Raw genomic sequence first — 23255 nt, forward strand, 5'->3', positions numbered from 1 at the left:
GATGAGAGAAGTAGAGCCAATCATCATAGAAAACAGCATAATCAAGGTGTGAACTAATGCTACAGGGCTGTCAGCGAAGGAGAGTGTATGCTTGGAGGCATCAGGAGAGACCTCACAGAGGAGGGGAGGCTTGGGTAAGCTGCTGCGCCATCCTGTTTATTACTCAAGCTTTAAGTCTTTCTTTTTCCTTCTGTTAGTTAAGATGGCCTTGGTGCTATATAATATGTAAGGAGTTATTACAGCAGAGACCCCTTCATGCATGCACACAGCTTTGGGGGGGGGGAATTCTGTCACAAGGAAAGCATTTTAAATGCGACCATTTGGAAGTGCCTATTCTCCCAATATTGGACTCCGCCAGATTCTAGCGGGTTCCCAGACCAGCACCTTCTCACAACTTAGCAGACAAGCTCCTGGGAAGTGCCGGCAGCCACACTGGCTTGGAAACTCTGGGAATCCAGCTGAACAAACCTTCAGACAAGCAGTTATGACACTCACCAGCAAGACTGACAGGGGAGAGAACCAGCAGCATCTTTGCTCACTGACAGCAAGACAGGGGCACGTGTAGGCGCCGTTCACAGCTCTCCAGAACTCAGGGCTTCTTCCTAGATTGGAGTATTATTATACCACCATCCCTGGGTCTCCTGCTTCGCAAAGGAAGCAGAGGGGCAATGAGCTACCAAGAGTCACTTCCCTGAACCAAGCCCCTGACAATTCCACCAATTCCACCATCACCAAAGCAAGCCCAGAGTCACGGCCATCCTGTCTTCTAAAACACATGGACAAGTTTTGCATACCAAACAGTGTGGTGAGGGTGAGAAACTTCTCCCAGCTCTGCACATCAGTCCAAGGGGTGGTTGGGAAACAGGAGGGTGTGAGGCGTGTGCAGGGAAGCCTAATAGGATCATCTCAGAGTCATCCTGCTAGTGAGTCTGCCTGACTTTCTTTGTAGCAATTTGGAGGCCTCAAGGTAGGGCAGGTGTGACGATCACCAAGGCCACAGAAATATCATAAAAGTGTTGAGAGATTTCTGTGCAACATGCTGCAGGTCATAAAAGTACCTCCTTAGAAATACAGATGTGAAACAGGCTCTCTTCGGGCGACTGTAAGCTTTGAAGATTCTGGCACATTCCAGCTTTGTTCTCAGGCATCTCCAGAGGGCATTAAAAATGTCATCCTACATAAAAGTATCTATACTAGTACCACTTTTGAAATACCCCATGGATCAAATCTGGATCCATAGACTGGATCTTGATGTGCAATGGGTCATGGTCTTAGAAGAAACACACACATAATTTCTAAGAAGCTGCATGGTTTTATGTATATGCTATAAATGTATTATTGTAGAGTTCTTAACTTTCGTGCATGCTTTCATTGAATAATATTGTAACTTAAAAAATGATTATACAAATCTAATGAAACATTCCCATCATGTTCTTTAAAAAAAGTTAACTCAGTATATGATTTTAATGTCTAGTTAATGTCGTTAAATTGCTTTCACATTCCATCTACTTTCCAAAAAACTAAAACCAAAAAATTACATTTATTTTTGTATGTGTGAGTATGTATGTGTGCACTTGTGCATGTTGAGTATGTGTGTGTGCACTTGTGAATGTGTAAGTGTGTGTGTGTGCACATGTGCAAGTGTGAGTATGTATGTATTGGTGCACTTGTGGATATGTGTGTGTGCACATGTGCATGTGTGAGTATGTGTGTGTGCACTTGTGAATGTGTGTGTGCACATGTGCATGTATGAGTGTGTGTGCGCACTTGTGGATGTGTAAATGTGTGTGCACTTGTGCATGTATGAGTATGTGTGTGTGCACTTGTGAATATGTGTGTGTGTGCACATGTGCATGTGTGAATATGTATGCATGCACTTGTGGAGGTCAGAGGGAAACTTGTGGTAGCTGATTCTCTCCTCCTACCACGTGAGTTTCAGGGACTGAACTCAGGCCATCAAGTTTAGTCACAAGTGCCTTTCCCACTGAGCCATCTTGCCAGATTCAACCCAAATTTTCTTTGAAGGAACCCAAAGTAGGGTCTGGGAATGTAGCTTAGTTGATAAAATGCTTGTTTAGCATTCCCAAAGTCTTGGGTTCAATTCCTAGCAATGCTAAACTGTGAATCTCGCTACACCTATGTAATCACAGAACTCAGGAGGTGAGGCCAGATCAGAAGTTCAAGTATCATTGAAGAAATGATGTATCATCGATGAAATGATGTATCATCAGGTTTGACTTAAGAGTCCATGTTAGCCAGATACCGGAGTCTTTCACCAAACCTTTGTCTCCTTTTGAATGGACACTTCTTCGTTTTTCAGCGATGAAAAAGAGAACAGTTATGTCTGTTCTTTGAACACAAAGTATTAGTCAATGGCGTATAACCTTGTGGCAAGGGCTAGGAAACACTCGGCAGCACCCAAAGTGAGTTATGACTCGCCAGGAAAACAGTTTCCCTACTTTGTCTAGCTTCCACGTTCACGCAGACATATATTTTTAAATATGGTATCAAGACTGTGCTATCATTTTTAAACAAGAGGGGAGTGGGGGTGGGGGAGAGAAAAGGATTGGCACAGGTACCTAAAACCGGGCCTGTCAAGGCCAAGGGAGTTTACTAGAGCCTTTGGGCATCTCAAGATAAGAGCTAGTTCTAGAACTCCTCACCAACAGATTTCCACCGGGTAAAACTTAGCTCGCTGCCATCCACCCACCTGGAACTCCGTGGCCTTGCCGCCTCCCTCGCGGTCAGGCAAAGTTCAGAAACTTTAATTCTAGGGGAAGGGGGCTCTCTTGCCTCAAGGGCATGGCAGGTGGTGCCTAATTGATCAGTCTATTTAGCATGACATGGGGCTGCAATTCTTTAATGTCATTTAAAACAAAATGTTAAGCTCAGACTCTGTCTGGGCAGGCCACTGAAGGGCTCTAAAACCCCCATTTATGATGTCACTTTAAGTGTTCCCTCCTTTGGCAATGACAATAAAAGTTAACTATTAAGCTTATGTTTTCAGCTTCCCACCCAGGTTCCCTGCAGCACAAAAGCAGCAAATTCAATCACTGGGAAGTTAGGTTGCCTGATGAAATGGGGGCTCCTCACAAACGGCCCTGGCTGTAGGACATCTGGCCTGCCCAGCTGTACGTTCTCGGCAGCAGTTGAGGATGTCACAAAGATAACTAACCCTTCGACTTTCCAAATAACAAAAGCCCACTTATGCTAAGGCCGACTAAGCCCAGTGGTGGGCACTAGTGACTCATTTACAGTGAATCCTCTCCATCACAGCTCCTTCCTCCTCACTGAAGGGACAGAAATAGGAGAAATGAATCAGGACAGAAAAAAGACTGTTTCCCACGTGCTTTGATTTCACTTTATCCATCACATCTTGACTTCGTTCATCCGTCCACTTCATCTTTTATTCATTTGTTCATGCAATCAATACGGGCTCTGTGTTTAGGCTGTGCCCAGCCCTGGAGGTGCAGAAATGAGAACAAAACAAAACAGATATGGCCGCTGCCCTTGGTGGTACTTAGGTCCCAGTGGGTGAGAGTGGACACAGAAGTAAACTGCCAGGTAAATATGTAACTTCAAATGGCCGTAAGAGGTCTGAATGAAATAGCAAGGTGTTAGGAAAAAGTGTAACCTGGAGGCCTGCCCCAGTTGGTGAACAGAGACTGCCTTCCTAAGGAGGTGACATCTGTCACAAAGCTGGCCGGTCGGTCGGTCACAAGGAGCCAGCCATGGAAGAGTCGGGGAGCGGCAACATGGACATCTTGTGTACAGGTTGGAGGCAGAAAGGGCTTGGGGTAGAGAGGACTGGCTGTGGCGTGTGAGTAAGGGGGGTTGTGCCAAGAGAGGAAGTCAACATGTCTTCCTGGGACTAGATTCATCTGTCACCCCGGCCACCTTGGTCAATCTGACGGTGACTGTGGAGCTGTCAGTGCAGTAACTCAAACAGGCAAGGCTTCCGTGTCAGTGGGCACAGTCCTTCAACACAGCTGTCCCCAGGACTGAGGCAGCCATGGATGCATCTGGATAGAGGTACAGGCAGATCCATAGACATAATCTTTCTGTCTCAGTCATGAAGGAGATAAGAAACATTTGTTTAGTGTATCTCAGAAGACAAGTATCAATATCCAAATAAAATCTTTTGCGACTATAGTAATTAAAAATAAGCAAACAAATAAAAATTTATCTGTCCTGCCTGTAGAGATGACTAGGAGTTAAGAACACTGGATGTTCTTGTAGAGGATCTAGGTTTGTTTCCTAGTCCCCCATGTGACATTCTGTGACTCTAGCCCCTGCGCACGAAAATAGCACACATATACACATGCAGGCAAGATATCCACACACAGTTTACACACCTTTTAAAATAAAAACCCAAGCTGGCAGCACAGTAACCACCAGCCACATATCAGCCAGTTCAACAAAGGAACTGAACTTTTCATCACATTTGGTTTTAATAGTTTAAGTTTGAACAGTTGTAGGTGGCTGGTGGCTAGCGTCTAGGGCATCGAGTTCCAGATTCTCCACACACTCACAGGAGCATCTTCCTGAGAAACTGCAAGCAAAGACTTAGGCTAGATTTTCCAGGTTGGGGAAAAGGTTGAGGGATCTCCTCCATCACCTGGAGGAGAAGGTACAGCTGGACAGTCGGGGAAACTGTCCGTTTACACAAGTGTGCAGCAGAATCTCACAACTTCTGGCTGGGGATGTAATTCAGTGGTAGGGTGCTTGCTCAAGTACCAGCCCTGGTGGAAAGACTTTCATTTTAAGCAGGCAATATGACAGGAAGCAATGTGTTACAGAGCCTCGCCTGTCAGTGCATAGCTCATGGACCAGCAGCACCGTCATCTCTGAGACTCCTCCCACAGTAGATGCTCCCCTGCTGACCCAGTGGCTCAGATCTGCATTTTAAGGCCATCTTCGGGGATCTGAGCGTGGGAAGTGCGCTTGCTATGGAAAGGCTTTGGAGCCAGGGCTGTCTGCACTCCATATCCAACTGTGCATCTAACCTGAGTGAGATCCCTCACCTCAAAAAGGATACCTGACAAGTCTGGACATGGTTTTGTGTGCCTGTAATCCCAGAATCTGGAATTGAATTTGAGGCTGAGGCTGGAGAAAGGACGTTCATGTGTTCAAGACCATCCTAGGATAGCAGGCCCTGTCTCAGAACAAAGCAAACAACACAGAAAAGAGCGGTAATGCCATCGGCCCTAAAACTGTGTGGGAAAAGAAACACAGATGAGTTCTGCTTTCCGGTGGGTGAATATTCACTAATTCACTCGGGAAATTATTGACTGCCTTTCTTTTCCAAGCACACTTTCTGGCCTGTGCTTGCAACCCCATCCAAAACCAAAACAACCTTGAGAAAGAATGTTCTCTTGGGGATGGGGAGAAAATGGTGCCTTATTGTAGTGTCAGCCCCATAAAGCAGCCATCAGCTGCCCCTTGGAGGATCTATAGAATCCTGAATGACCAGTGGTAGGAGCCCTACCACTGTCCTCAGACCTTTGAACATGAGGGGTTGTGTGAATGGTGTGGGCTTGGAGGCAGCACAAGGGAATATGGGAATTAGGCAGATAGGGAAGCACTGTTGTTTAACCAACAAATAACAAGCATTTGGGCTGTATCAGCCTTTCCTTTATTAGTGTCCCTTAAACCACAGCCTTTGTGGCAGCTCTTCTCACTGGAGGTCCCCACCCAGGAGCTGGCATCCGGGACGCTCTCTCTGCTCCCCAGGCAGAAACTGCTTCTCACCCAAGCCAGTAGGTGTTAATCTGCTTAAGGCTGCCTGAGTGGATGCATTAGATTGCTGGCACATGGCCATTTAGAGGTTTTGTTCCCTAGACGGCGGGAGCCCATTTTCCCAGGAGTTCTACTAGCTTTTTGTTTGATAAGGACCATTCCTAGCAGCACTGGCTCCTTCAAAGACAGATTCAATGAAATCAAAACTTACTGAACACCTACTACTTGGCAGGCCCGATGCTGGGGATGGAGACCTGAATTAACAGTTGCTGTGCTCTCGGGCTCAGACAAAAGTAACTTCTGCTGCATTCCTTCAGGTGATGGCTACCCCACCAAGTCTTCCTACTGCTTAGAAAAAGCACTCTGCCTTCCTTGACTGCCCCCTCCAACTAGGCATTGGTTTTGCCCACTCCCCTGAGGTACAGGGCTTAAAGGGTTAAACACTTGCTTGTTGTGACTGGCTGGTTCATTATTCTCTCAAACTTTTCACCCCCTCCCATTACAGTTCTGGTAGTAAATCAATGTTTTTTTGTGAATTCTTTTCACAGAAGCAATATGCATTTGTTATAGAAAAACACAAAAACAAAACCAAAAATTTACAAAGCACCAACTTTCTCATCCAGAAATAGCACATTTTAATTTTTTAAAAAAGGGAAAATGTTTAAATTTTAAAAGTGCTATAATCTCATGAAATGTATTGTTTGTGGTCTATGCATGGGTGTATGATCGTGTGTTCACAAGTACAGCCCGGTGCATTTGTGCATTCACGCACGTGGAAATCAGAGGTGAGGTGGGTGTCAGGAGAGTCCTTTGTCACTCTCTAGCTTGTTCTGTAAGAAAGGGAACCTGGCGCTGGCTGGCCAGTGAACCCCAGGACCCCTCCCCAGCACTGAGGTTACAGGCACACGGACGCTCCCAGCGTTTCACATCCATTCTCAAAATCTGAACTCAAGTCCTCACACTCGGCAGCAAGCACTTTACCAACAGAGCCATCTCCTCCACACCTCTAAGAAAAACTGAAAGCACAGAGAAGGGAGCCACGTCCAATCCAGTCACCTGAGGTGTAATTGTCTCAGGAACTTTCTCTTCTGATCTTTGTGCAGCTCTTAGGAAGGATTTCTAACAACACTCCTGACGAAGTCACTCTTTGGTAGTTTATGAATGATCTCTGACAGTGCACCCGATGAAGCCACTGGTTTTGGTGGGGAAGAATATGACAGATGTGAAATGTAGAAAGAGGGGGCTTGTCACTTTCTGAATGAGGGCACCAGTGACTCCACAGAAGCACATTCTTTAGAAGTTTGCTGTGACTGGCTACCTTACAGTCGCCGTCCAGCGTCCCATCCCTAGGGCGCCAGCTTTTCATCACTGTGACAAGGAACTGAGACGGCGACATTTATTCTGGCTGTTTGGAAGGTCTTGAGTAGCCCCGGTGCTCTGTGCTTGGAGTGGCACATCATAGCTGAAGCGAAACCACTCACCTCACGGCCAGGAAGAGGAAGAGAGTAAAGAGGAGGCCAGGCTCCCACAATTCCCTTCATGGGCATGCTGTCATGACCTAAAAACTCCCACTAGGCCCTGCCTCTTAAACACTCTAGGGATCGAGCCTTTAACACATGAACATTAAGACGCAGACTATAGTACATGTTATCTCAGCAGTAGGGAGGCTGGGCAGGAAGAATGGAGTTGAAAGCAGCCTGGGTTACATAGCAAGACCTTGTTTCAAAACAATAAAAAAGTATAGTCTGTGATAAGATTGACCCAAAAAGCTTGTCTTTCTTCCTTAGACTCTGGAATGAGAGACACAGAAACATACTTTAAAGACCTTTCAGGAGGGCTGGGGAGGTGGTTCTGCAGACAAAAACACTTCTGTGTCAGTCCCTGGGACCCATGTAGAGATGGAAGGAAAAAAGCCTCTCCACAAAGATGTCCTCTGGCCCCCACATGCAGGCAATGGCATGTACCCAGCAGTAGTAGTAATAGTAATAATAACAATAATAATTTTATTTTAAAAACACAATTGAAATTTAAAAACAAAAAATATTTTAAAAACAAAATGAAGGAGCTGGGGAGATAATTAAGTTGGCAAAGCCAGCTGGAGTGGCACATGTCTATAATCATAGGTGAGTGGATCTCTGGCTCACTTACCAGCCAGTCTAGCTGAACTCACAAGCTCCAGGTTCAGAGAAAGACCCTGTCTCAAAGGAAAAAGTGAAGGACAGCTGAGCAGGACATGCGATGTTGATCTCTAGCCTCAAAACACATGCCTGCCCCCCAAACACACATACCACACACACAGAAGACACTAGAGGACCTGAACTCAGGTGCCCAACTCTCATTTTTAACCCACTACATGCCTGGTTCATTGTCATATATGATCTTAATCCTTACAATAGCCTTGCAAGATAGAGATGACTAATCCTACTTTACAGAGAATGAAGCAAACATTCACAAGATCTGAGAGGCTTGCCCAAGATCTCCCAGTTAATACAGAGCAGAAACAGGACTCAGAGCAAAGAGACACACAGGCAGAGAGAGAGGAAAGTGTGGGGTTGGCCTGGGCCACCTGGATGCCCTGAGACCCTGGGCAAGACATTCGGCATCTTCTGAAGCTTCTCTCCCTCAGCCAGTGCTAACACAAGGAAGCTGTCTTAAGAACTGAGATGAAGTCCACTGTGTGTGTGTGTGGGGGGGGGGCGGCTAGGGGGAGGTACTGATGACATAGAACAGGTTAGTGTGCCTTCTTTATGTGGGTGTTTGAAAGAAGTGAGATGGGCGTGTAGGAAATGCCATTTCACCTGATTCCTAATTACACTTTTATCTCCAAGTTAGGTCTTCTTTCTTCTTCCATTCCCATATTCTCAAATTCTCTGTGCTTCTACATGTTTCTTTACTTTTTTTAATTTAAGGATGTTTGTAAAGCACTTGGCCTGTAATAGTTGCTCAACAGAACACAGCTCCTTGTTACACTCTTAAAGTAGATCTTTGCCACTTTATTAAAAACAGTGTTATCTGCATTCCAAGTGTGCAGATTTACAGAAGTTCTTAGTGCAAGGCTCTTTCAATAATAAAACAATACATTTAAAGCTAGGTTTCTTTCCCCCCTTCCTCACGGCTCCTCCTCGTCAGGCCTCTGCCCTGCAAACAACACACCACCAGCTCTGCCCGTCCTGCCACCCCATGTCAACACAGCGGTTTCCCGTGCCATCAGCAAAGCCTTGGGGGACGGACACACTGAATTCTAACATGCAAACTCTTCCTTTGCCTTTCTGTAAGAGCTCTAAGGTAGAAATGGGCTTCTGCAGACAATACAGGATTTTGTTTTATTTCAGCTTTTTTAAAATGTATTTTACTTTGTGTGTATGGGTATTTTGCTTGCCTGTGTGCATATGCACCGCACGTTAACCTGGTGCCCATGTGGGCCAGAAGAGGGGGATGCGTCCCCTGGGACTGAAGTGGGTGCTGGGAGTTGAACTCGGGTTCTGGAAGAGCAGTCTTAACCACAGAGCCATTTCTCCAGCCTGTTTTATTTGATCTTAAAAATAGCATCTGTTACCCTATTCTCCAGCTTTCTGTGTACCCAGAAAGGACACTGAATCCTGTTCCTTACACCTTGTAAAACAAGTTTATTTCTGCTATCTTAATATTTTAGAATTTACCAGAAATTAAATTGTCTAATGACTTTACTGCTTTTAGCAAGTTTTTAAATTATTCTTATAAAAATTCTACCCATCACATAAAATGTGCCTTTAGAGAACCTTTTTCAACTCGGCCCACCCTCATCCCCAGTCATAAGCAGCTTCAGGTATCCAGTTAAAAGGCAGTAAGTGGAATTAGTGATGTGCATGGGCTAGGCCACAGTCCCAGTCCCCGTCTACCAATCTCCAGAGAGAGAGAGCACAGTGATCTACGTTCGGTGTTTGAAGCAGTTTGCTGTCTCTGGAGCACCTGTTGAGTTGAACACGGAAAGTTAATTTGCAGTGCCTGCCCGGACCACACTGGGCATTCTTTTCCTTTCTCTCTTCCTCTCTCTCCCGTCCCTCTTCTTCCTCTTGAGCTCTTTACTGGGTATACCTGGGCAGTCAGGCCCTATCCTAAGTGCCAGGATGGGCAGACTGGCACACGCCTAGCCTCATGGAATTTGCACTCTGGTGTTGGGAAGGGGATGGGCATTAATCAAACCACAAACCTTCCAGAATGGGGGACTGAATATTGAAGTAGGTACCACGAAGGCCTACGGTGCCCTGGAGGGGCCTCACCTAGTCTGGAGAGAGCAGACAGCTTCTCTGGATTCACAGATGAAGACCGAGTGGGCAGTGAGGGAAGAGAAAGGACTCTAGGCAGCAGAAGCAGCATGTGCAAAGGCCCTGAGATGCTAGAGATTGTGGTACTCTGGAAAAAATAATTCTGCAGCTAGACCAGGGGCTGCAGGGGAGACTTCTGGTAAGGTGAGCCGAACCAGAGAATGCCTTGAAATGACTGATTTTGACTTTCAGCTTAGGAGCAGTGGGAAGACACTGTGGTGTTCTAAAGACAAACTTTTAGTGACTGAAGCAATTGTAACCTGTCCCTTAGGAGCAATGCAGTCCTATACGTGGTCGCTAACATACACAGTGACGACAGCTGCTGGGTCCCCAGCTGAGAACTCCCAACAACTGCCCTGCATGAGGAGCACCCATATGCCTTCTTCCTCTGTCACACACAGGATACCGGTCTACTCCCACCGAGAGGAGCATGGGTAGGTGACTTGCTTGGCATTGAACTTCAGAAAGGTTCAGATAGTAGTTTTTTCCTCAGAGTACATGACAGGGGCTGCCCTCTGGTTAGTCTGCATGCTTTCCTCAGCCCTATAACCTTGGAGAACTGTTTTGTGTGACCCCCACAATTTCAGGTGAGGAGGAGGGAAGAAAGAGGGAACGGTCCCATAGCTCCCCAAGGTGACTGGCAAATTGTGGTGCCCCAACTGAGCATGTCTCACCCCAAAGCTGAGGTTTGTCCCCCACATCCCCTTCCCAGCAGCTCCCTGTGTGGCTTTCTGCTCACCTTGTAGCCTTCTAAAGCCCCACAGCGTGCCCTTGTCCCTTTGGACTCTATTTAGAGGTTGTCTACCCCACCTGTGGTATGGAGGTCTCAAGAGGACTGCAGTGATGTTCCAGCTTCAGGGAGCCCCCACAGCTTCCAGGGGTGCTCTGTAGTCTGGATCATTCATTTTGCCCATGTTGTGTGCAAACCTGGGTGCGGTGGCCCTGTGATGCCCAGCCTGCACATCCATTCAGAAGATTACCTGAACTTCAGCAGTCCTTGGCCTGCGCTCTCCCATCAGGAGCCAGCGACTACACTATGCTGTGCTTACTGAGCACACGCGTGACATTGAGAAGAACCACACAGTGCAGGGAGCCTCACCTGCAGCTGCTCACAGGCCTGCAGACTGGCTATAGAAGCCCCAAAGTAGCTGGGGGGCAGGGGCATCTCAGGCAACTCCCACACAGGTGGCCCAGCAGAAGACAGAGGGCTTAAAGGTGTGCATGGGCCTGTAGGTCAGTGTGTGCCCACAGTTCAGATCCCCTGGGATCTCCACGTGGCAGGCATTATTCCCTGAGGCATTTCCCTACATAATCACAATGCACTCTTAGAACTGTATTTCAGACCTTTTTTTAAATCTACAAGGATGGTAGAATATAGACTCGTGTGGCCACGGATCCAGTTCTCTGCCAGGACAATGTTATGAGAGACTGTCATGGTAGTAGCAGCCTGTGTGCATGTGTGACCCTGTGTGCGTGTGGCATTGCCCTCACATGAGTGGTCCCAGTATAACCTTGTGCATCACTTCGCAGACGTAACCACAGCTCACAGTGCCAGGCAGTAGCAGAGCCTAGATCTGAGCCAGGATCTCTGACACCTGCTTATTCTCACCATGAAGCTCCCTCGGGTTCTTCCCCACCACTGCCCAGCAAAACGTCCAAGGATTGCAGAAACACAAAGTCCAAAGCAAATGTTTTCTCCCTGTTTTGACTTCAGGACGTACGATGGGCTTTTGACTCAATGGGAGGAGAGGTTCCCATCAGAGCCGGGTTCCATGCCCTGAGTGCAAGCTTGACAAGAGTACCGGGGGAAAGGCAGAGTCGACCCTGGGCTTTAGACTCACACAGCAGTGCGGCAGGGCGGAGTGGAAGGGATCAAGCAGGAGAAAAGTGGGTGTGGGGACAAGAAGAACAAACAGACGCAGTTGATTTTTTAAGGTGTCAAACTGCCTGTTCTCTGATATGACTCACAGTATTCATTGTGCTTGCCGCATTTTAGGTACACGGGGAGCTATAACTACGGGAGCTATGGCAACCAGCATCCTCACCCAATGCAGAGCCAGTATCCAGCCCTGCCTCACGACACGGCCATCTCTGGACCACTCCACTACTCCCCTTACCACAGGAGCTCTGCACAGGTGAGTGTCGGGGAGGAGGTCCTGCTGGCTCAGAGTGCTTGTGCTCGGTCAACTAAACACAGTTAATAAGTCCATTGTGTATGCCACCCGTAGGTCCCCAAGGACAGCAGCTGGTTGCCCTTGAGTGGTAACTGGCCTACCTTGGGTGCTTGTGATCACATGTCACTTTCCCTTACGCATCCAGGTCGCTTACCTCTTAAGTTCTGACTCTCTTTGACCTCTCTGACGCCACGATCCAGCTATGTTTGTGCTGGCCCTTTCTAGGCACCCACCTCCCTGTGGGCCTCTGTCTTCTTTCCCATCACTACCCTCATGGCATCCGTCAGGATCTCTACATCATGATAGCTGGTCTCTTGGTTTTCCGGGTGTGTTCAAGCCTGGCCTCACAGACTCTTATCCAGAAGCATCCTGAAATGGACCCTCTCTTGATTGCTCTCACCCACCACAGCCTAGCAAACTGAGCCCTCTACAGCCAGCCTGGGTGGTGGGAAGTTGAGGAAACATCTAGATCACCACTGTCGGGTGTTGTAGTTATCTGAGACACCCTCCTGTGTGCTGTCCCAAGCACGACTGATCACCAAGCCCATTCATTTCGGTTTGCTTTTTGTTGTTTTGTTTTGTTTGAGACAGGGTCTCTGTCTACGTAGTCCTGGCTATGTAGAACTCACTAGGTAGACCAGGCTGACCTTGAACTCATGGAGATCCACCTCCCTCTGCCTCTTGAGTGCTGGGATTAAAAGTATGTGCCACCATACCCAGCCTCAATTCTGTATTCTAAAATGTCTTTGGCATCCTGGCTGTCCGGCCTTAGCTCAGGACCTTCATGCCTAACCTAGATAATAGCAGGCCTTCTCTGTCTCTAAGGCTTGCCCTGTCTGCAGCTGGAGGGGTCTTTTGGAAAAAACAAAAACAAAACACTGAGTCTGGTGCCACATTGCAGTCATCTCCTCAGCTTACTTCTCAGTATTTGGTTCCTTCCTGGCCACCGTACCACCCTCTATCCCTGTGCAGAGCAGCAGCAGCTGTACACAGGTGTAGTGTGTGCATGCCATACACCAACTTCCCAGTCTGCAGGCACTGGTCCCCAAGCTGGGAATCTTTTCTGCTGACCATCTGAACATCTTGTGAGAGTACCCCCTGCCTTCCTCCAGGTCCTTAGCAAATACCTGCCACTCTCTGGGCTTTCTCTTTCAGTCACACTTCCCACACCCTGTCAACTAGCAACTTCTAACTCTGCAGCAGTCCCCAAGCTCCTCCAAGGCAGAGATGAAGTCTCCATCCCCAGGACATGGCACACAGAACCCATCAAGGTCAGCTTACTTCTTCCAGATGCTGCAGTATGGCAGGCTCTGTACTGAGCACTTGGCTACACTCTGGATAACCCTAGTAGAAGAGGAAATGAGACAGAGTAACTTGTGCAGGGGTCAGAACCCAGGAAGTGTGACTGCTGTCTGGCTCATGAGCATCACCTTGCACTGTTTCTCCGATGTGGCTCTTACTTTTTGGAGTGGGTGGAAGCAGCTGTAGGCAGAACCAATGGTTGGAGTGGGCTTTGTCTGCTCTGAAGGTTGAGAAGCCACAGGTGGTTTTTGTGTCGGAGAAAGAGAGCTCTCAGGACCCCTGTAGGATAAACACAAAAGGGGGCTGGTGTGGCCAGGGGCCTCGGAGAGCAAGGGCAGGATGGAGGCTCTACAGAGGCTACATTGCATCAGCCTGCAGCATACAGATTGGCCTCCAAGGGAGGTACTGAAGAGAATGTATCCACAATACAAAGGCACTCAGAATAAACAGGCATCTGTTTTGATTGCCATCTCAGTACCAAGGGGAAGCCTGGTTTAATCCCAAGACAAGCCAAGAAGTTGATTCCACTAAGTCATCACCTGGGGCATTCATTAGAGAAGGGAGCTGCGTCAGAGATGGCCGCTCCTTAGGCGCGGGCTCTGCTGGGAGCAGGGCCTGTGCTTCTCCTGTGATTCCCCCATGATTGAGTTCCTGTCAGGATCACACTCAGCACAGTCTAGGCACTCATTCATTCACTCCTTCCTTCCTTCCTTCCTTCCTTCCTTCCTTCCTTCCTTCCTTCCTTCCTTCCTTCCTTCCTTCTTTCCCTCTCTCCTTCCCTCCCTCCCTCCCTCCCTCCTTCCTTCCTTCCTTCCTCATGTGGTTGCTGGGAGCCTGCTTTGTGCAAGCAGAGCTGCAGCTTCCAGAAGACCTGTAGGGAAGTAGGCAGGAGCATCCTGCTTTAGTGAGCATGTGCTCCAGCCAGAGACGGCATCACCACACCATGGCTTTGGGTGTTATCTTCCTTCTTTTTCTACTGCCTCATGCCCCTGCCCCAGGAAGTTTCAGGAGCTCCTTTTGGGGGGTGATATTTTTAAAACCATCACCATAAAAAGAAGCCAAGTTCTCCTCAAAGCCACAGAGACCCTGGTGATCAAAGATAGGTCTGCAGTGTCCGCTTTGGAAGCCACAACAGTACCCAGCTGGGACCCTTATCACTCAATAGCTGGTCTTCATAGAAATGGCCAAAAACTAAGCTACGGTCAACAGAGAAACACTGTATATATAGATGAGGACTCAACCAGCCTCTCTACCATCTTGCCTTGTGACTCTCAGGCAAGGGTGTTTGACACCCTGCCATCCCCATAGACACACACACACACATACACACACACACACACCACTTTATGGTTCATGGTTTAGTTAGTCTCCATCTGTAAAGTGGGGTGGGTAAAAGTTAATTATATCATATCTCTGCCCGAGTTGTTGGGCAAGGTCAGCACTGAAATGTCCTTCTCTTAGGGAAGGTCCTGTACAAAGACAAAGCAGCCTTTGTTTAATTTTCCATTAACATTTAAGCAATTTGCACCTCTGGGCACTTTGAAATAGATGGGCGCATTCGTTCCCATAACAATCTCAGGAAGACTACATTTTCTCCAGTTTTTAAAGATGGAGCAGCAAGGGGCTGGAGAGATGGCTGAGCGGGTAAGAGCGTTGACTGCTCTTCTAGGGGACCTAAGTTCAATTCCCAGCATCCACATGGCAGCTCACACCTGTCTGTTACTCCAGTTCCAGGGCTTCTGACACCCTCACACACCCTCATACATGCAGGCAAAACACCAATGCATGTTAAATGAAAATAAAATATTGAAAAAAAAAATGAAGCAGCAATCTCAGAAGGGACATGAGCCCCATCCAGCAAAGCAGACTTGAGTACAAATTCACCAACTCTCAGCCCCAGCCCCATGCCAAGGCTTAAAAACCACTGTGTTGGGGGGCAGCAAAGCCTAGAGATTGGCACTAGGATTCTCACTGAATGTCAGGTTCTGAGAGAGAAGACACATGCACATTCAAGGTCTTTGATTTAAAGTTGCATGTGCAAGGCTGAAATCCATTAGGGTTGAGAGGTCCTGGCTTCCCAGAGCAGAGGTCAGCAGTCTGGACCACCCATGAATGGATAGCACACTTCACTATAGGTTCGTGGGGATAAGGAAGAGGTAGGTCTAAACTCAAGAAAATTCATGATCAATATTTTTTAAAGAAATGTACTTTGTACTGGGCGATGGTGGTGTACACCTTGAATCCTAGCACTTAGAAGGCAGAGGTAGGCAGCTCTCTATAAGTTCAAGGACAGCCTGGTCTACAGAGTAAGTTTCAGGACAGCCAGGGCTACACAGAGAAACCCTGTCTCCAAAAGCCAAAAAAAAAAAAAAAAAAAAAAAGTATTTTGGTTTTCAGCAGAAGAACACCTACAAGTCAAGACTGCAAGTTAATACCTGTTAGGTTGAAAGACCCATCTATCCATGGACTGTGATATTCACATGCATCCCAGCACTTACGTGATCAAAGTAATCTGAACTCACCTGCTTATCACATGGATGTGTGTATGCTTGTCAGAGAACTCATTTTCACAGTGTCTGCTTGCTTATGGCCAATATAAAGGTGAACCTCCTGTCCAGCTTGAGTCTCAGAACTGCTGAATTTGTGGGTGGGATATTTCTGAGCCTCAGTCAGTACCTGACCATGCAATCCTTACCCTGTCAGCAACCATAATTGTGAACATGGCCCAAGAGTTCAAAAGTCATGTGATCACCCAACATCCATATGGCTAGGCATGCACTCCGGGAGGCAGGAAAGTGTTTCCTTTCTTCTCATCTGAATGGCTCAAGTGCAACACGACCAGTGCGATCTTCATCTGCCTGGCTCCAGCCAGCTCACAGCCAGTGCTGCCACCAATCTTCTAGGGTGTTCTACCTTGGGAGCATCTTGGACCACAGTAAAGGAACACACACACACACACACACACACACACACACACACACACACACACACACACACGGCTAGGAAGACAACTCAGGAAGGTAGGTACTTGCTTGAGTTTGTTCTCTAGAACCCATGTTAATGTAGTAGAATGTGTTTATAGCCCCAGAGCTGGGGAGACAGCTGGGACCCAGTGGCCAGTCAGCCTACTTGGCAAGTTCGAGGCCAATGGGAGACACTGTCTCAAAGGAAAAAAAAAATGGTAGACAGCACTAAAGGAAAACACCTGAGATTGTTCTCTGATCTCCACATGCACATGTACACACATGCAGACATGTGCCACATATGTATATGTGCACACTCACATACCAATCAACCATAATGTTGCAAAGTCTTTAAGTACAGAGCTAGTTTCCCTGGGCTCAAATCCCAGATCTGCCTCTGATTAGTTCTGAGCTTCAATTTATTCATCAGGAAAATGGAGATAAGTTATAATACCCATTTCACAGGGTGTAGTAGCCATGGTCAGTAGTTAATAAAGATTAAAATAAGATCTGGCTCGTAGTTAATACTATTTGCATTTATCATATTCCCCTTTGCCATCCAGTTATAATAGTCTTCTATTTTATGTAATTACACAATATCTGTTCTCTGCACGGCACTGGTTCTGCAGGGGCCAGAGCCAGGTTCTTCTCTCATCCCACTCACACTCCCAGGACCCAGCACAGAGCTCGGTCCTTAGTGATTGCCCAGGATGTACTCCCAGGATGTCAGTGAAATGAATGAGCCTTGTTTGAGTACTGTAAAATCAGCATTGGGACGTTCCAGTCAGTCACTGAGGCTCTTTGGCTCACTAATAAACCACAATCCTATGCCCTTCAGAAATGAAGAACATTGGTAATGGTTAACACATTTTGAAAACTTACAACATGGTTTCTAAGTGGCTTCACACCAATTCATTTGATTAATCTTGACCCTAAGAGCTCAGCAGATGTGGACTGTCTGACAAAGAGTTTGGGGAGCCACGTCCTACTCCAGAAGAGGCCACGAGGAAAGCTGCCGGGGACAGCCCCTGGCAGGCCTTGGGAACAGTGAGAGCCGCCTTTCATAGGAAAACAGTTTGCACTCCCGACTCAGCCACCTTTAACCCCCTGCCCAAGCAGCAGGCCATGTGGTGAGAGGCAGGGATAAAGAGCTCACTCTTCCCTTGCCATGAGCAGGAAAGTCCGCCCCTGGAGGAGGGAGTCGCTTCCCAAAATAGACTTCCTAATACAGTTCCAAAGAGGCCAAGAGTCAGTCACTACCAAGATGGATTTATACCATAGCCTCTTGCCAACTACTTTACACACACACACACACACACACACACACACACACACACACACACACACAGAGAGAGAGAGAGAGAGAGAGAGAGAGAGAGAGTCAGAGTCAGAGTCAATAACACCCCTCATGTACTCCTTTCAAGAGATGGTAACTAGTGATTTATCTTATCTTTAAAAATCAGCAGCAACAGCTTGTGATTTGATCCAGAAACTGGTAACTTCCTGTCATAGGCTCTCAACAAAAGCCCCTTTATTCTGGCCTGAGCTCTCGGTACCCCAGAGTTTGTACCCAGCATGCTTAAAGGCCTTGCATGGAGCCAGATGTGAAGTGTGAGAGGTGAGATGGGTGCTGCTGTGGTACAGCCTCGGCCACTCCCAGCAGATGACAGAGAAGTCTTCATTGGCCACATTCATTACCAGGCCAAGGCAGCCGGCACTTCAACCATCTTGCCTTTCAATGGTCTCTTACACCGGGGGGTAAGCAAGTCACTGACTCATTTGCAATTAGCTGACCTAATGGGACAGACTTTTCCACGCTGGTAACAGAATTGTATTGTCACACTGAAGATATTTTGAGCCATTTCCAGGCAATTGCTCTTTTGAGTCTATGACACAACCTCTGGGCACAGCTGTGCTGAGGGTCCTTGACGAGGCACAACAACTACACTCTCTTGAGTTTGTGGGAAGAGTTCCAAGTCCATACTGTGACATTTTACCTACCCAGGCCAAGGCCAGAGAGGCCAGCAGGCTTCCAATGCCCTGGGTCAGCATTCCAAGGCCTAGCTCCGTGGAGGAGGAGAGGTCTTGATGAAGAAAGATGAGAGAGGAAAGGGGTTTGGGAGTGGTAGGTAAGACAAGTTTAGGTCAGTCAGATTGATATGGGGAAATTGTGCCACCCCGTTCTGGGTTTTTGTCATGCTCTGTGACATCCGGCCTGGCTCCAGCTTTTCCCACTTCTACAGTGTGAGTCTAGATTTCATGACCCTGCAGGTCCTTTCTGCTGGGAATGTTCCAGTTTACATTTACCAAAAATGATTAGCACCTGTTAGGTGCCAAGCACTGTTCCAAATTTGGGGGACACACTATGAACAAAACAAAGCCCCACAGGGAGCCTCTGAATGTAAGCCAGTGGAGAAGCAGCCGCCAGGCAGGGTGGAGGTGAGGGGGGGCATTTGGCTTCTTGAGATTGGATGTCCAGAAAAATCACTCCAAAGAGTTGATGTTTGAGCTGAGAGCTAAAAAGTGGGGGAAAGGGCAGGTGTGATGGGAACTTGGGGGAAGGAGTAGTTTAGGAAGGGCCTAAGGGAGGACCAGCTCAGTGTGCCTCTAGATGAAAAGGGAGACCTCTACTCCAGCACAGTCCCAAAGAGGGGGCCAGGATGACAGGTGCCCAGTCGTTTCGCTTAGGAGAGCATCATTGATATTTCTTAATATTATCTTTCTAGTACAGCTGGGATCTTGATTCTTTTTTCTGAGAATCTCCATTCACAGGCCTGAGGGCCTACCATGACTCCACCCAAACAGTGGCCTGGGGCCTCATTCTGCACAGCGCATGGGTCTGTGCCAGTGCTGCAGATCTGATTTGGGATTATGAAAACCTTGGCATGCTGTCTGCAGTCTCCTTGGCAACAGCACTTGGTCCTTCTCCCTGGAGTTCCCAGACACCTCCTCCACCGTCTTTCTGAACTGTTCTTGTGCAGCGGCTGTCCTTCGCTATGTTGAGCATGAGGTCCTACCTGAGGGGAAACTCTCAGTACTCCCCCTGAAAGCCCTCTGCTCGGGCTCTGAGTAGTTAGCTCTCCTCACATATTCCAACCTCCTCTCTGTAGCCTGCTTCCACCGGGATGCAGCTCCGAGAGGCAGAGGGGCTCCTTTGCCCATCTAGACTCGGGGCACAGCCATTGTTGTCTGCAGCTTCTGCTGTCTAGGCTTCAGCCTGTCTGTCTCCCTCACAGGAGGCACCTCCCACCTGATCCCGGGGGCTCCACTCTCCAACTGTCAGGGTGGACAGATGGGGGGCAGAAGGACCCACACACCCTCTCCTCTGGGGTGCCCTTGTCACTCTTGTTCATTGGCTCCTGTCCTTGTTGGCCATAAGCATAGCAAGGACATCTTTGTGCTGACGGGCCTGGAAACATGAACTCCAAGGGGAGCCTTAGCTCCTCCCACCCCTCCCTCACAATCATTCGAAAGAGGCCTTGTTTCCATAGCGATCCTTCTGACAGTGAAGAATGTACAAGGAGGCCCCTCTTGCTCCTGACTCTCCAGAGTCTTCCTTCCACTTGTCTCTGCCAACACCTGCTCCTTGGCCTGACTCGCCTCAGCGTTCCCTTTCCTGCTGCCTCCCCGTCTCTCTCGACTCCGTCCTCCCCGTCTCTCTCGACTCCGTCCTCCCCGTCTCTCTCGACTCCGTCCTCCCCGTCTCTCTCGACTCCGTCCTCCCCGTCTCTCTCGACTCCGTCCTCCCCGTCTCTCTCGACTCCGTCCTCCCGTCTCTCTCGACTCCGTCCTCCCCGTCTCTCTCGACTCCGTCCTCCCCGTCTCTCTCGACTCCGTCCTCCCCGTCTCTCTCTCTTGACTCCGTCCTCCCCGTCTCTCTCGACTCCGTCCTCCCCGTCTCTCTCGACTCTGTCCTCCCGTCTCTCTCGACTCTGTCCTCCCCGTCTCTCTTGACTCCGCCCCCCCTGTCTGTCACTTACCATTTCCTCCTGGCATGTCTCCCAGGACTCCAGGAGTGTGAACCTGAAAGAGAGCTGTTCTTTAAATGACAGGCACTAATAATAACCTTTGAAGCTGTTGGCTTGCTTTCTCTTCAAAAGCCTGCTTAGGGCTGTGGTTCATGATTGAATTCAACTGTAAAATGCGATTTTTAATGTCTTGTGTTTTACCTAGTAGTGCTGTTCTCTTGGATTGATGGAATAGGACTTATCACATCTCCATAGGGAATGATAAAACTCACATCCGTCCAGCAATCACACTTAACTGGACATACTTGCTAGTGTGTATACACAAAGGCACACCCAGCACCAGCATCCACCACCACCACCAGCACCACCTCCACCCCCCCACCAGCCCAACCACCACCACTAGCACCACCAGCACCACCACCCCACCACCACCACCACCACCAGCAACATCCCCAACACCACCACCACCATCAGAACCACCACCACCACCTCAACCACCACTACCATCACCAGCATCACCACCACCACCACCACCACCACCACCACCACCACCACCACCACCACCATCTACCACCACCATCTATCACCACCACCTCCACCATCCACCAACACCTCCATCCACCATCCACTACCACCAGTACCACCACCATCACCAGCAGCACCACCACCTCCATCCACCATCCACTACCACCTCCACCACTACCACCTCCACCACCACCACCACCACCACCACCAGCAGCACCACCACCCCAACCATCCACTACCATCACCAGCATCACCACCACCTAGTATTCCCAGCTGGGGATAGTTCTCTCTTTGAATTTGACTGCTCAGAATATTGCAGACTCTGAGCTCACAGATAGTCATTCTGTGTAAGCAGAACACCAGCCAGCCTCTAGTCAGTGATGAGAACCTCTGTGACTCTCCCATTGATTGCTTCCTTGGACCAAAGTTGGACAGAAGCTCCCTGATTCCTTTCCATCAACTCCTGTGAATAAGTATCTTGCATTTTTTTTTTTTAACTTAAATAAGTTTGCTTTCGGGTGCAGGCAACTTCAAGCTAACCTTAATTTTGTGGACTTTCTTTCTCCTCCACAAGTACCCTTTTAATAGCCCCACTTCCAGGATGGAACCTTGTTTGATGAGCAGTACTCCCAGGCTGCATCCTACCCCAGTCACTCCCCGCTGGCCAGAGGTGCCAACAGCCAACACGTGCTACACAAGCCCGACCGTGCATTCCACGAGGTATGGAAATTCTAGTGACATGTACACACCCCTGACCACGCGCAGGAATTCTGAGTACGAGCACATGCAACACTTTCCTGGCTTTGCTTACATCAACGGAGAGGCCTCCACTGGATGGGCTAAGTGACTGCTTTCATAGGAATCCATATTTAATATTAATAATTAATAATAATAATAAACCCAATACCCACCCTCCAGAAGACTTTATCTCTATACATCATAACTCGCGGGCTGTTCCTAAGCATCCATTTTCCTAATGAACAAGAGGATGTTCAACATGGGATGAATAGACTTTAGTTCAGAAACAGGACTTACTAAAAGTCACTGGGATTGGGTTCCTGTAGCCAAGCCAGACTTGACTGCTTCTATAGAGCACTATCGTGGGCAGGCCAATCTGTGCCTTTCCCCTCTGTTCCATGACCTTGCATGGCAACCACTCCCTGTAGGGTACTTATTTTCCTGTTGACAAAGCTCTTTAGTCTTGAAGGATGGATACTGGAGCCAGACTCTGGTTTGTGCTCTTGGATGGACACATAATTTACCAAGAGCATTTGCCTTGCCATGAGTGTCACCTCACTGTCCAGTTAGCAGCCCTCAGACATGTTCCCCACCTCCTGCTTCCAGCTGGTGTCATCACTACTTCCTGGAGCCCTAGGGCCAAATGGAAGTTCCTGAAAATGCTAAGCAACCTGCTCCACTCATACCTGCCATCGTACCTGCGTTCTCTTGGAATGTAAGCACTGTTTTGAGGGACCTAAGAGGCCTGATGTATGTCGCCTTTAGTTGATTGATGTCTGTAGGGACCAGTTCTTCTGTGTACAAGGATTTGTCCTAAGTTTGCACAATGGCTAGCATCAGCAAAAGGCAAGAGAGGGTTTCTTAAGTTCTGTGAGAAACGTGGATTTATGGCACTAAGCATCATTCTTTGCTGTGTTGCTTTGTGAAGCTGGATGGGTCAAACTTTCACTTAGCAAGCACCAAGGATGAAAACAGCTGTTGTGGTTCCTTCATAAGACTAGAATACTTCCCGACACTTTGCTAGAAAAAAAAAAAAATCAAAGCTGTGCCTTTGAGTCTATACTATACTGTGTATGTGTGGAAATAAAAGTGTATTGTACTTTGGGAAAATTTTTTCGTAGGTATTTTTTTGTCAGATTTGTAGCTATTTGTGAGGTTTGTTAGAGATTAACATAGGTTTTCTTTCTGTATTATAAGATGCACCAAGCAATTATGGTGGACCTATTACCCTATGGGTAAGAAATAAATGGAAATATGACATCGGATGTTTTAGCAAATGTTCTGTAAATAAAATGTTTGATCACACCACCCAGTGTGATAATCATGTCTACAGCTAAAATGGAAATAGTTTCATCTGTACAGTTGTGCAAGATATGAATGGTTTCACTATCTGTACAGTTGTGCAAGATATGAATGGTTTCACACTCAAATAAAAAGTATTGAAAGGACCAGCTTCCATTTGTTTTTCATTTGCATTGCTATGCCAGGTGTGTGCCCACGATATAAATAACATTCGTAAATTCTTGGGGCACGAGTAAGCAG

At 47.8% G+C, this 23255-nt stretch overlaps 1 protein-coding gene across 3 annotated transcripts in view; it reads left to right on the forward strand.

Moving 5' to 3' along the window:
• The window catches only part of Rfx4 (regulatory factor X4), a 158151-nt gene extending 134990 nt beyond the window's left edge, over window positions 1–23161 (forward strand). For 2 of the 3 annotated variants that reach the window (XM_052752922.1, XM_052752925.1), the window contains 3 exons: window positions 10315–10477; window positions 12040–12178; window positions 21550–23161. In XM_052752922.1, the coding sequence (XP_052608882.1) occupies window positions 10315–10477; window positions 12040–12178; window positions 21550–21822 (575 nt within the window). In that variant the 3' untranslated portion in view covers window positions 21823–23161. The remainder of the gene's footprint in view (window positions 1–10314; window positions 10478–12039; window positions 12179–21549) is intronic. The other variant, XM_052752924.1, reaches the window with a different exon arrangement.
• The last annotated feature ends 94 nt before the right edge of the window (window positions 23162–23255 follow it).

The sequence above is a fragment of the Peromyscus californicus genome, unplaced genomic scaffold, assembly GCF_007827085.1.
Source record: "Peromyscus californicus insignis strain IS unplaced genomic scaffold, ASM782708v3 Scaffold_24__1_contigs__length_46423439, whole genome shotgun sequence".
NCBI classification, from domain to species: Eukaryota; Metazoa; Chordata; class Mammalia; order Rodentia; family Cricetidae; genus Peromyscus; species Peromyscus californicus.